Below are 14,254 nucleotides of genomic sequence, written 5' to 3'. Positions count from 1 at the left end.
CTTGGTTAGAAATTCCATGGTAACTTTAAAATAACACAAACCATTCATACATTCTGGGTAATTTTTATTATTTAAGGCGAGACACATCGGGGGTTTTTCTTCACTTTTTGAGATTTTGGGCTATTTGTATTCAATAACATGTCTTCTTTCAGACATGTGGTGAAAAAAAGTCTGAAATACACATTTAGGTCTTTATTTTACTACACTTTGTCTGTTTGCGTTTGTAGATTTCTTCTAAATTCAACAAAAGTAGTCGTTCTAAATCATCACGCTGCTCCGTGTCTCCACCCTGTCATCACTAGGGATGTGCTCGACTGAAGAAATTCTTAGTTGACTAACACTCATTCAATTGTATCGACTAATCAATTAGTTGATTTAATCGACAGATCTGTATATCTGAGTTTGTCTGCTAAGAGTCATGCTAAAAGCACCACTTTAATTCTTGTGTTTACCAGAGATGTGCTCGTAGGTTTCTTGGAAAAAAGTCATTCAGCATGAAAAAAAGCTCTCTCTCTCTCTCTCTCTCAGATCCAAATATGGTAATTTCCTTTTCATCACCAACCAATCGTGAAAGTAATTTCTGCTATAGTTCAGAATGTCAAAAGAAGTGCGTTGAAAATCATCTCAGAGAAGACAAAATAAGTTTTCATTAGCAAGAAAACAAACCAGGGGATTACAAACCAAGACAGCAGATGATGAAATGCCATATTTAGCTGTCAGAGGAGCTGCTGTCACCTCTCCTAGGAGAACTACCAGCTTCTCTTCTGGTGGGAACTAGGAGAAGGTTTATTTTTTGGGCTATTTTTTCAAAGTGTAAATCTCTTAGTGAAGATACGTTTTCACAGTGGAGGAGATGTTCATCCCGTCTCTCTATCTGACCTGTCTGTCTGACCCAGTTGGTGGTCACTGAGCCTGTCTCTCTCTCTGACCTGTCTGTCTGACCCAGTTGGTGGTCACTGAGCCTGTCTCTCTCTCTGACCTGTCTGTCTGACCCAGTTGGTGGTCATTGAGCCTGTATTTAGTCAGGATCCGTCTCTTCTTCGTATCTCTGACAGTGTGCAGATAATCTGTCTAATAACTATTTAGTCTACTTTATTTGCTTTCTCCAATGTTCTAAATATTGGTCTTTTGAATGATTCATAAGAAGCTCATCCCTGTGTATCACCAGATGTCCAGTGACAGTCTGCTCAAACACATGCAGCATGGAGGCACTCAGAATGCCAACGCATGCCTCAACTTGGTCATATGGACCCGATGTCCAAAAACAGTTTTTGTGGGGAAAAGCAGGGTTGAGGCTGCAGATCTCAAAAGCCAAGAGCACAGCCCAAAAAGTGAAAAGACACCAGCAGGAGATGGAGGAGGGCCCTACATATGGTACTGGCATGGATATGTAGACTGTAAACTAACTTGGGGGAACTAGGCTGTGGAATAGTTGTGTTGGGAACAGTTTGGAGTTTGTGATGTAATGGTCTTCAGTTGAATGCCATGTTGATGTGTTGTTATGATCAGTGATGGATGAAGCAATAATCAGTTTTGGATGTTAAACAGTGTGATACATATTTTGTCTGTAATTCATGGCTTTCAATAGAAATTAGTGGAATTATGCCATAAAAATCTTTAAAAGGTCACATGGCATGAAAATATCACTTTATGAGGTTTTTGTAACATTAATATGAGTTCCCCCAGCCTGCCTATGGCCCCCAGTGGCTAGAAATGGTGATAGGTGTAAACCGAGCCCTGGGTATCCTGCTCTGCCTTTGAGAAAATGAAAGCTCAGATGGACCAATCAGGAATCTTCTCCTGAGAGAGAGAGAGAGACATCATGGCTTTCAAACGAGCAAAGTGGCAGTTGGTCAAGGCCCCCCCCCCTCTCCTCCTCAATAGCATTTAAAGCTAAAGACACAGAAAAAGAAACCCAAAGATGGACCATACTGAAGACCCATGTGAGCATCACTTTAAAGATGTGGGCTGAAACAAGGTGGGAGAGCAAGATCAAGATCATCGAGCCCATGAGGTACCAGGGAGCTGCCCTGAGAGAGGCTTTAAAGGAGAATTCCAGCAGATTTTTACATTAATCTTGATCACTATAGCTACGCGAGCACTTTGGATAGAAAAATACCTGACCTGAATCAGAGCAGGCAACATGGAGAAGCTGCAGCTACGTGTCCAAGCGTCCCCTGAGCTAACACGGCAGTTGTTGGGGCAAGTTTTAGAGTTCCTTTGTGCCTCTTAACAGACACAAAATGCAATTAATATGTCTGTGCCACATGAACAGGGCCCTTAAGGGCAAGCTTATCTGTCCACCTCTGACAGCAGAGATCCGACATACACACACACACACACACACACACACACACAGCGATGCTGATAAAGGGGTTTCAAGTGGTCACAATGTATATTACAGACATTTTATGAACAAAAAAACAATAACTCAATCGGCTCCTACAACTTCCTTTCTCCACACTTGATCTCTAACAACAGAATGAAGGGATGACCCACGGAGCCTGGTTACTTTAGAGTGGTTGTTGTGTCCTGAACACTGACCTGAACATGGCTGCTATCAGAGTCCCAGTCTGCTGCTGGTCTTCTGGGGACCTCGGTGCTCCGCTGCTCCTGGTTCTGGTTGTCCTCCTCCATTCCTCTCTGGTCCTGAGATCCAGCAGATCTCCACTGGGGCTGCTGGACTCACTCTGGATTCTGTTCAGGACAAATCAAAGCCCCCAGAGATATTCAGGAGCTTTCCTCACATCCACAGAGTCTGATAATGTGCTCGGTGTTGGCGTGGAAACAGCTGCAGCTCTTATCTGAGGAATGCTCTGGTTTCCATGGAAACCTTTTCAAATGTACACTCCCTCCAGTCACCAAGGACAGACTGAAGTCAGCTGACTGTTCACTCCCTGAATGCACGTTTATCTAACTAGAACTCAAGGCCCCTCTGTGTGTGTGTGTGTGTGTGTGTGTGTGTGTGTGTGTGTGTGTGTGTATGTGTGTGTGTGTGTGTTTCTTCTAAATATCTCCAGAACCGTTCATCCTACTTCACCCTCGGCCTCCTGGGTACATGAACTCAGAGTAGTTTGGAGAAAACAGCGTAGGATATTAATAAACTGTGAATAAATCTAAACAACTGCACAACAAACGCTGCTATAGTTCTGGCTCTTCCGTGTCTACCCTTCAAAATAAAAGCCCAGCTTAAATTCACTCAGAGCATTTCACTGACAGGAAACTCAATAAAAAGTGATTTTAGCCGACACTAGATATCAAACAGAACACAATTAAAAGCTCCGGTATCCTAGAACAACTACATTTAATTTGCCCTTTGTAGAAATCTATTGGGTTTAGAATAAGAATGTCCTGTAGCCTGGGATGGCCTCGCTGTCTCCTCCTGTCTGCCATGTGGAAGATAAGACGGGTTCAAATTTATTGGAGCAAAAGTGCTCCTCATTTGTTTGATAAACATTTGGAACAGAATGCACCTAATGAAATCTCTTAAAGGAACAGACAATCTTTAGGCCATGAGAGAAGAAGAGAATGAGAGCGATCCCAAGGCTAGCAGCGCAACTTCTCTATCTTCTCGGAGACAGAAAGTCTGAGTGATATCACACCGACTGGCGGCCCAGACACCATGGTGGGAGGAGGAACCTGAAGATGAATAAAAGAAAAGGGAAAAGGAAGGTCCGGGGTCAGACCTGGAGAGACTTTGTTGGTCGTCAGAGAGAGAAAGTCTCGAAGGAGCGGCTGATCCATATGCATATGAAATATCTGTTTGCAATATCATTTTACTAAAGATTGTTATAGTTTAACTGAAGTAATCCTGAGTATTCATTTCCTGGTCTGCCTTTCAACGAACACAATAATTAAAGAGGAAACTTTGAGAAGTGACTGGTGGAGTCAAAAAGACTTTTGAGCCAGAATAGAATCGGTCGCATCTTTTCCTACACCTTCTGGCAATGTAAGATATAGTCTCTTTAATTATTTGATCATATCATGATTTGATGTATGGTATTTTTATGTTTGAACTTTGCAACAATAAAAGTCTTAAAAACAAAAGACAGCTGTCTTCCTGTCTCCCTCAGACTCGGTTGTTTAAGTGTGCTAACTTAAAGTAATAACTTTAGCTTTGCTATAAATCCATACTTTACCGTTACTTTCTAACCATCAAGCTACTGAGCCTGTTTGGAAATGACCACCTCTGCTGAAGTGATGAAACTAGTAGTAAGTAGTAAACGTGGCGATATCAACATCCAACATCGTTGAGGAAAAAGAAGTCTCTAACATGGAGTTAAGAAAGAGACATGAATGCATATTAATAAATGACATGTTGATGTTTGAAAGCCTATAGGTTTTGATATAAATGCAGATATATAAATGTAATTTAAAAAAAAAGATTTTCTAATATCAATACAGAATGAAATAGGCCTATTCTGTAGCCTATTTTGCCGTCAATACTGCCGACGTTGTCTTTGCTGTAATCAAATCAGTATATTTGTAAGTTTAACATGGTATTTCATTTGATCAATGGGAAACATACGTGTGTCCAGACGAGGCTAGCAGCAGCAGACACCTTTCTGGTGTGTAAAGACATAGAAACATCCACGCAGCTGACAGAAACGCCACACTCACGCCACACAGCCAGTGTGTAACCGGCCTTAGCCTGGGGGGTTCTGCACAAGATCTCGCAGGAAAACACGGTGCCATAAATGTAGTGATGGAGCCAGATGAGCCGATGCCCAGAGACCAGGGTCCAGAACAGCCCACACTGGGGGCTACACCAAGGAGACAGGAAAGTATTCCTCGCTTTTAAAAAGGTAGCCTATAGTGTTATGTTTGGCAATGATATTCAATACAGGAAATATGACGATGCACAACATTTTTATTTATTCTTCAGGTTTTTGTTTCTCTTGAACGTGAATGATTTATTTCTGGCATTGACCGAGTTATTTGGGCTTGTTGTTCCAGCCCCTCTGCCGTCAGGAGACAGGGTCGAGGTGGTGGTCATTCTGACTCATGAAAAAAAACACGAGTAAAATAAAAGACACTGCATAAACTCTGCTACTGTGTGTTTATTCAAATATAAGTACACCTACATGTAGGCCTAAGAGATTGCAATATAAGCCTGTATATTACTATTAGGACTATAGAATACATGTGTCAAGGGTGTATAAATTAAATGAACTTCAGCTGGAGTCCAATTTACTATGGCAACACTGTTGACCACATCAGTGATCTCTTTCCATTCCCCATTCTTTCTACAGCCTTTAATACCAGTTTGCAGGCTGCCAAAAAGTACACACGTTAGTGCAAATGAACCTGAGATATCAGGGCTGCTTCTCAGACGGATTACGTCTCACCATGTTGTAAATTGTAGCGGTGAGGCCTCAAAACCCAGAATATATCGGGGCGTGATATTTAAATTACAATCGTTTCCAGCCGCTGCATTTTTCAATGTACGGCCATTCTTACGCTCTGATTGGTGGGATACCAACGTTTGATGAATCACACGTGAAGCCGGTCGTAAGTTGATTTCGGCGCTCATATCTGCGCCTTACTAAACGCTACAAGCAGCAGAGCGCCATGGAGAGGTACTCTGCATCAGCGCCTTACTAAACGCTACAAGCAGCAGAGCGCCATGGAGAGGTACTCTGCATCAGCGCCTTACTAAACGCTACAAAGAAATAACGGAGGCAGACGTGCTGAGCACTGTCCAGAAGCCAGGTTACCAACCTAGCACTAAACCTGCAGAAAATAGTTCTTCTCAGGTTTCTTATATTTAGCTTTAGCTTTTATATTTAACACTTTGCACTATTTTATGACACTTTATTAAGCATTTCTTACTTATTCTTTAATTTTGCACCTTTATGTTAAGAGATAATTGTTAAGTGTTCATTGTGATTTTAGACCTGTTTACATTTTAATTATTTGAGTGTTTTCCATGGTTGTGTTGACATTTCTGCTTTTATAACTGAGGGGATTATAATCAGAGGAAGGTTAAGTTTAAAATAAAAATGTTTAAATTTAATATATTTTTCTCCTGGTCCTTATTTTAAATAGGTCATAAAAAATATCAATAATTATCGATATCGACCGATATGAAAAACTTATATCGTGATACAGTTTTCAACCATATCGCCCAGCCCTAATATATATATATATATATATATATATATATATATATATATGTATAGCGTGAGGAGATTTTCTTCTGTCTGCACTCACCTTTCCAGTGAGGATAACACATGGGAGCCACAAGACAACCTGGACTGCCCCGACCATATCGCCGAGTACATGCAGAAACACAAGGAGAAGGAGGAGAAGAAGAAGAAGGAGGGCAAGAGGAAAGTTGTCAGTGAGGCCTCGGGAGACTCAGAGGAGCGAGGGATCAAGAGGAAGGAGGAGGAGGTGAGTGAAGGAAAGAGGTTACTCCAGACTGAGGAGTCCCAGAAATCAATCAATCTATCTATCTATCTATCTATCTATCTATCTATCTATCTATCTATCTATCTATCTATCTATCTATCTATCTATCTATCTATTGTTGATGAACAGCACGAGGCCTCCACCTTTCTGCTTGCCACTTAGCTTGGGGTCCTGGTCTTCACTAGGGCACCTAGCTCATCAGTCTTGTTGGCCAGTGAGTTTACATTCCCATCACACACAAAAGAATAGACAGCTTAAACCTCCACCACTTCCTGAGTAGCTTAGCCTCCACGCTAGCTCTGGCTCTGCATCCGCGGTAGTTACGCCTCAATTCCTCTGGGATGGGGTGCACAATGCCGGCGTGTCCCATTGTACTTAGTCTGAACAGTTGTTCCCTTCAATAAACAATGTTTTTACTGCTGTGGTCCAGTTTAATCGTAGTCATATCTATGGGATAGAAGATATATACGTAAGGCGTGTAAATGATTTAAAAAGTTAAAAGGACAAAAACAGACACGTAACAGACGAGCTACAGAGAAGGCTGGTAAAGTTTTAAATGTGTTTTAAATGAAGTCAGTGATGAATGATAATATATAAAGTCCTATACACGTGTTTCTATAATGGTTCTAACAACGGCAGACTGGTCACAGACCAATACATCTTTTTAGATGATTTATTTATTTTTGTATTCTTTGACAATAAAGGATCATGTACAGTATATTACTTTTCCATGTGTATTGTATTTGGTATTCTTAGCACACAGTGTGTGTTCTGTCCAGTAAACTGGGACTATAATTTCAGAGGATTGTACAATTATAAAACCTATCCTAATTGTACAATCCTCCTTAGTTATAGTCTTAGTTCACTGGACCAGTAACTATATAGTGTAGGCTACTGTACATTCATGGAACAACAGGGAGAGGACACCTCAATGGTTTCTGTAGATATTATATCATATTTCCTATATCTTATATATCCTATATATCATATTACTCTGTTACAGTCATGTTTACAGTGTGCATTGAGTTCATCACTTAATTATCTTTATAGTTTCTAGATTTCAGAGTCCAAGTTCTTCAGTAAAGCAAAGCATATAATATGTAGAGAAGGAAACTCAGCCTCTGTAAAAACAAAACTAAAGTGGCAGATAATAGCAGACTGACTGAATGCTAGTCTAAAAATATACATTTATGAGCTACTGCTCTTATCTGAAACCATTGAAGGAGTCAATTATCATATGCACAAGCTAACAGCTGTACACTTTGCCTTAAAAGCTAGCAGTGGCAGTTAATATGTTACTTAGGAAATGTATATTTTAGCCCATACAAAAGAGAGAGAGAGAGAGAGAGAGAGAGACAGAGGGAGAGAGAGGTATGTAGGCTACGCTTGATATTTTAGCATTGTAGATAAGTAGTTGTAATTGATCTTCATGGTGAATTACCTGAGTAACATCTTCTGCTCACTTTTAAGACAAAGAGTAAGCTACAACTATTAATTTGTGTAAATGGTTAATAGCCTAACTCCTTGAATGGTATGATTATGAGGTTTCAGAGCAGTGGTCAGTAAATGTATATTTTTAGGCTGCTTACACATTCAGGTGGTCCGTGATCATCGGCCACGCTTTCTCTCGCTGTATCATTAAAGCACTACAGTTGTTTTATTACAGCTTGTCTGAAAAATGTAGAATATTTTGGAACTTATAAAAGTTATGAAAAGTACATTTGCTTCAATAATAACATGTCTGCAGCTGGCACACGTTTTCCTTCATTTTGTCATAAATGTTTGTAAGAAGAGTTAAAATTGTGAGTGAGAGCAAGTCCAGGGTTTAAATAAGGTTGTTCACTAACTCTCTCTCTCTCTGTTTGTCTGTTGCTATAGAAACAGAGAGGAGGAGAGGGACCCAAATGTCACCACTGTCAGCACTGTGACAAATCCTTCACAACATCTGGATCTTTAAAGATTCATCAGAGAGGTCACACTGGAGAGAAGCCGTATAGCTGTGATCAATGTGGGGCAGCTTTCATACGACAGGGACACCTAAAAAGCCATCAACGTATTCACACTGGAGAGAAGCCGTACAGCTGTGATCAATGTGGGGAAACATTTTCTCGGAGTAGTAACCTTAAAAGACACCAGCTCATTCACACTGGAGAGAAACCTTACAGCTGTGATTTATGTGGTAAAACCTTTACTAGGAGTGGTAGCCTAGAAAGACACCGACATGTTCATACTGGAGAGAAGCCATACTGGTGTGATCAATGTGGGAAAACTTTTTCTAGGAGTAGTCACCTTAAAAGACACCAGCGCATTCACACTGGAGAGAAGTCGTACAGCTGTGATCAATGTGGGAAAACTTTTACTCAGAGTGGTCACCTTGAAAGCCACCGACGTGTTCACACTGGAGAGAAGCCGTACTGGTGTGAACAATGTGGGGAAACTTTTTCTCAGAGTAGTCACCTTAAAAGACACCAGCTCATTCACACTGCCTCGTAGTGAACATGTTTCAGAGCCAAGCTGTTTCCTCCTGCCTCCTCCTCATGCCCTGATAGCTGTGTTGTTATATTCTGATCTTCTCTCCACATTGAAGGCTGACCAGCAGTAACTTGATCTTCTCAACACCATGGATGTTATCCTGGCTACGACTACATATTACACTCCCTCCCTTTGAAGGGATTCATTTCACTCAAAATTAGCTTTTATTCCTGTAATACAATATGTTGAGTTAAGGGTTCAACTGCTAGCGCTATTTAACTAATGCTGCAACAAAGGAGTATTTGTTCTAAATTTAAAGTCTGATCACTGTTTACTAATGTAATGTCAAATTGCTGAACTATTTAGTCTATTGTCCATTAAGACGAAGAATAGAAGCTAATATTCATAACTTAGAAGCTTTAATCAGAACATGTCTGCTGCTGCTGCTCAAAAAATGACTTGAACAGTTAATGTGTTAAAACTGCATCTGTGGCGCCATCTTAAAGACTCATAGAAAAGATTTTTGTACTGCTTTTGGATGTTCATGTGAAAGAAATGCTAAACAAAGCAACATGGAATAACATTTCACAGATGAAAAAGATGTTTTACAATATTTATCTATCACGAAATCGTTGAATTTAATATCACAAAAGGTAACATTAATCATCCTTTTAAGCTAACAATAAGTTAAGTGACTGTCCTGATAAGTTAATGCTAGCTTGTGTCAGGTAAAGTATTTCTTATTTCAGTAATTAGTAATACCTCAGTAAGATGCTGAATATGAAGTTTGTTATATGTGTTCCTGAACAGTTTCTTTAATTGTGGATAGACCAGCTGGTTGGTATAGGGGGAAGTTTATGAGCTTTTGGCTAATTCTGGCATTTTTAACCCATATATAATCATTTGTTTTATTAATCTGCTATCCTCTTCTTAAATAAACTGAATAGAATTGAACTTTCACATTACGTTTCTTACTTTTTTTACAGGAGTATTCTTCTTTATAACACTCTTATGACTCCATATCATCCTTCAGTTTATCACAAACATTCAACATCAGCACACATCTGGAGATACATGGTTTTCATTGGACTGGGAGGGAAAAATCACTCATGGAACTCATGGAATAAAATATCTCAAGATCAGTTTATTATAACTGTGTCTCACATTTGAAATTCTACAGAAAATGCTTGTGAATGCTGAAAAGCTAAATTACTAAAGCTGAACTAGATTGCTGGCTTTAATGTGTAAGAAGAAGGTAAAGCAGTGAGAAAAGTTGGAATGGTTTAAATTAGTAAAAATGTTAAATAACACCAAAAATGTATTATACAAAAGTGGAATATGTTAAGGTTTTCTGAAAGTCTAGTATAGTATGTCAAAAAAAAATGTATAGTATGTAGAACATTTTTAAAAGAAAAGAATAAAAAATGTCCAAAAAAAGTCTTTTGAAATTTTTGAGAAGAAAGTCATAGTAGAAAAAGTCATAGTATAGTACAGTGGTTTTCAACCTTTCTTGAGCCACGGCACAGTTTTTACATTAAAAAAATCCCGCGGCACACCACCAACCAAAAATGACACATTGTAGCTAATAATCAGAATCTGCATTTTTCCTTTTTTAAAATGTATCCATCGCTTTTGCAGGCTTACATCGATGATCTCGGCCCTACTGCTTACATCCTGGCACTGCGGGATGCACGCGAAAGGTGGCAGCAGGGCTTCAGACTAACTTTTTACGTTAGGAGCATAGTGACCCCCAACTGAAAATTTTACATCAACAGCACCGCGACCGCTTTCGGCTCGCCATTAATATCATATCACAGCAAACGCTGTCTGCGTGAAGTTATGAAAAACTGTAACCACACTTGAAACCACTTTATCGGCATTTCCGTAACTCACTGTGACTTCAACAAAACTCCAGAGCCGACATAGTTTGCATCGTCTGCAGCTCTGCGTGTGTGCGAGTGTGTGCGTGTGTGTCAGAGCTCTGCTCTCTGTCAACTTTCAGAGAGGACAGATAAGCTTCCGCTTACGCGCTCTCAGGTACCGGAATGTCAACGTTTAACGTGTAAAAAAGGGGGCAAATTTACTGGTCGCACCATATACTGTCTATGGGTCGCACATGTGTGACTGGATGTAAAATTCAGTCGCACACTCTCAAATTTTGGTCGCAAAATGACTGCCCTGCTGGCAGTAATTCTATTGTCTTAAATCAACAAGGTCATTATTGCGTTATACTTCCACCTACTGACACAGAATAGTATTTAATTTCTCTGCCAGTCATCATATTGAGGCACAGATACACAACAATGAAAAATTATTTGCATAACTCAATAAAAATTTTTTTTGAACCAATTAAGTAAAATCGGATAATTTCCCACGGCACACAGGACGATCTCTCACTAGTGTGCCGCGGCACAGTGGTTGAAAATCACTGGTATAGTATGTCCACAAAGTCATAGAATAGAATAGAAAGCCTTTTATTGTTATTATACACATGTACAACCAGATTGAAGCTACTCCTCTTCCAGTGTCACCATGTACGTAAGAGAAATATAAAAACATGGAATAAAATAAGTAGTGCAAAAGAAAAAGGGGGGGGGGGGTAAGGTGCACAGTTCTGAGATGCTATATACATAGTGTAATATGAAGTGTGAAATAATGAAATTGCACAGAATTATCATTGTTATCAAAAGAATTAAATATTATACAGTAGGTGGGGGGGGGGGGGGTTTAAGACTGTGAAGTGAAGTCAGAGCATGTGTGAGATGTGTGATTATTATATTATTATATTATTATTTATGACTTCAGACTGAACATGCTGCAGATATCATCAGCAATATATATCAGATATATCAGATATATTATGATTATTATTGTTGTTATTATTATTGGTAATGGATCCGTGTGGTCAGGACCAGCTAGTCTCTGGCACAGACCAGTGGTCACAACCACTAGGGGCGCTAGAGACACTGGTTGCGACCTTATATACTGTCTATGGTTGCGACCAGTGGCACAGCAGTCATGACCAGCTTCTTACTGGCACAAAGGGCCCTAAAATGACTGGTCCTGACCTGGTCCTGACCACCTCCTCTGTGATCTGTTCTATTGTTTGGACCAGTTGAGTGATCTGTGGAGTGTTTATTTTTAATACAACTTTTCACGTTTCTCAAAGTGTGAGCAAAGTCGCCTAATGTGAGAAGCCATAATCGTTTGTCTATCCAATGCTATTGATCACTATTATTAATAGAAATCATAATAACAATGATTAAATTATTATTATTAGTCGTAGTTGTATGAGTAGTACTATCAACTATGCAGGTCCGTGTCTTCCATTGAGAATTGAAGATTCATTTTCAATTGGTTTTTCGATCATGCCATGGCTGCATGGCCACTGCCTTTAAACTAATGAAATGAAGTAAACGGTTGGTGATTCAGTTCCTGGCCAATAAGAAGCCATTTCCAATTTTGATGCCAGGTGTGATCATATGTATGCTCATTCTTTTTTTTTTTTTTACAAGTATTTTTATTGCTTTAGAGAAGATACAGTGCAACATTACAATGTCAATTATAACAAGACCTCTTTCAATTAACCCCATCCCACCCATAACAAACCCTTGTGCTGAGGAAAGGAAAGCTAAAGAAACAAAAAATAAAAAATAATAAAAACACCTTTCTTCTATTACTCATGATAGCAAATAGTGTAATCAGTGTGCTTCACAAATCTTAGCAGTTATTAAGAGGGATGTGTAAGTCTTTCAAAGTAAGCCAGTAAAGGGTCCCAGTTTTTGTAAAATGTTCTGGTTAATCCTCTAAGAAAGTATTTGATTTTTTCTATTTTTAGAAACATCATAATATCAGAAAGCCATGTGGAGGCTTTTGGTGGTGTAGATGTTTTTGTAGTATTCTCCGTCGTGCTATTAAGGTGACAAAAGCAACAACACTTTCCTTCCCATTGGACATTACAATATCACCCCCTTTTACCCCAAACACGGCCATTGTAGGGCTAGGTTGTAGATCTAAATCAAAGGCTTCATTTAAGACCTTAAATATTGAAGCCCAGAACTCTCTCAACCTGGAACATGACCAAAACACGTGAAGTAAATCTGCTCTGTCCATTCTACATCTTTCACAGATGTCATCCATGTCAGAGTATATTTTGGCCAGTTTAACCTTACTGTAGTGCATACGGTGAAGAACTTTAAACTGAATCAAACGTGCACAAGAAGAGGTCGCATTCACCCAGCTTAGAGCTCTGTCCCATATAGCATCTGATATATTTGTCCCTAACTCTTCTTCCCATTTTGCTTTGATAGGATCCATGGATATACTGTAAAGTGAGATTTGAGACTCATGACTTCACAGAGCAACTTAGAGAAATATGCAAAGAGTATTCCTCTTCGACAAAGCCGAGCCAGATGTTTGATGCCCATGATGTTAAGGTAGAGTTTCAGAGAGTTAAGACAAATAAGAACATGGGGCCTGATTCTATTACAGGAAGATTGCTAAAGCACTGTTCAGAACAGCTTTGTGATGTGTTCTGTAATATATTTAGGATATCTCTGGAGCAGTGAAGGGTCCCAAAGTTATGGAAGGAGTCCAATGTTGTTCCGGTGGCTAAAAGCGGAACCCCTAAGGTGCTAAATGACCTCAGACCACTGGCATTGACTTCACTGGTCATGAAGTCATTTGAAAGGCTGGTCAAAAGGGAACTGATAACTATGGTGGAGGAGGCTTTAGACCCCATGCAGTTTGCATATAGGGCAGGGATGGGGGTAGACGATGCCTCAATCACTTTACTTAACTTTCTGTATAAGGACCTGGAAGATCCTGGCACTCATGCCAGACTTTTATTTATGGATTTTTCATCAGCTTTTAATATTATTCCACCACATATTTTAGCTTGGAAACTGCATCCCTATTTTAATTTTGATGTAAATTTTGTCGGCTGGATTGCAGATTTTTTAACATGTAGATCTCAGAGGGTTAGGGTTAATGGCTTTCTGTCAGAACAGCGCTCCTCTTCCACTGGCTCTCCTCAGGGCTGTGTCCTGTCCCCATTGCTGTACATTCTTTACACCAATGAGTGTAGAAGCCAGCATGAGAACAGGCACATTCTGAAGTTTGCTGATGATACGGTCATCATTAGCCTGCTCCGTAAAGATGAATCTGAGCATGGGCCAGTTGTGGATGAGTTTTTCCAATGGTGTGATGAGGCCTTTCTCCAATTAAACTCCACAAAACCAAGGATATGGTCATTGATTTTAGGAAAGTATTCCTCCCACCATCTAAGACTTTCATTAAGGGAACTGAAATTGAGTTTGTTGAACAGTACAAGTATCTGGGAACTGTCATTGATAAAAACCAAAAAGTT

The 14,254-nt window shown here is 39.7% G+C and overlaps 1 protein-coding gene and 1 pseudogene across 1 annotated transcript in view; both read left to right on the top strand.

Annotated features, from left to right (window-relative positions):
* Positions 1–9,179, top strand: part of LOC120572752 (zinc finger protein 729-like) — a 111,042-nt gene extending 101,863 nt beyond the window's left edge. Inside the window, exon 6 of the mRNA XM_039822170.1 lies at positions 8,311–9,179. Within this exon, the coding sequence (XP_039678104.1) occupies positions 8,311–8,907 (597 nt within the window). The 3' untranslated portion in view covers positions 8,908–9,179. The remainder of the gene's footprint in view (positions 1–8,310) is intronic.
* LOC120572791 overlaps positions 1–14,254 on the top strand; it is a 363,596-nt pseudogene that overhangs the window by 144,776 nt on the left and 204,566 nt on the right.

Source organism: Perca fluviatilis, chromosome 14, assembly GCF_010015445.1.
Source record: "Perca fluviatilis chromosome 14, GENO_Pfluv_1.0, whole genome shotgun sequence".
Lineage (NCBI taxonomy): Eukaryota > Metazoa > Chordata > Actinopteri > Perciformes > Percidae > Perca > Perca fluviatilis.
The sequence above is the reverse complement of the archived record's forward strand: the minus strand, read 5'-3'. Positions and strand labels throughout refer to the sequence as shown.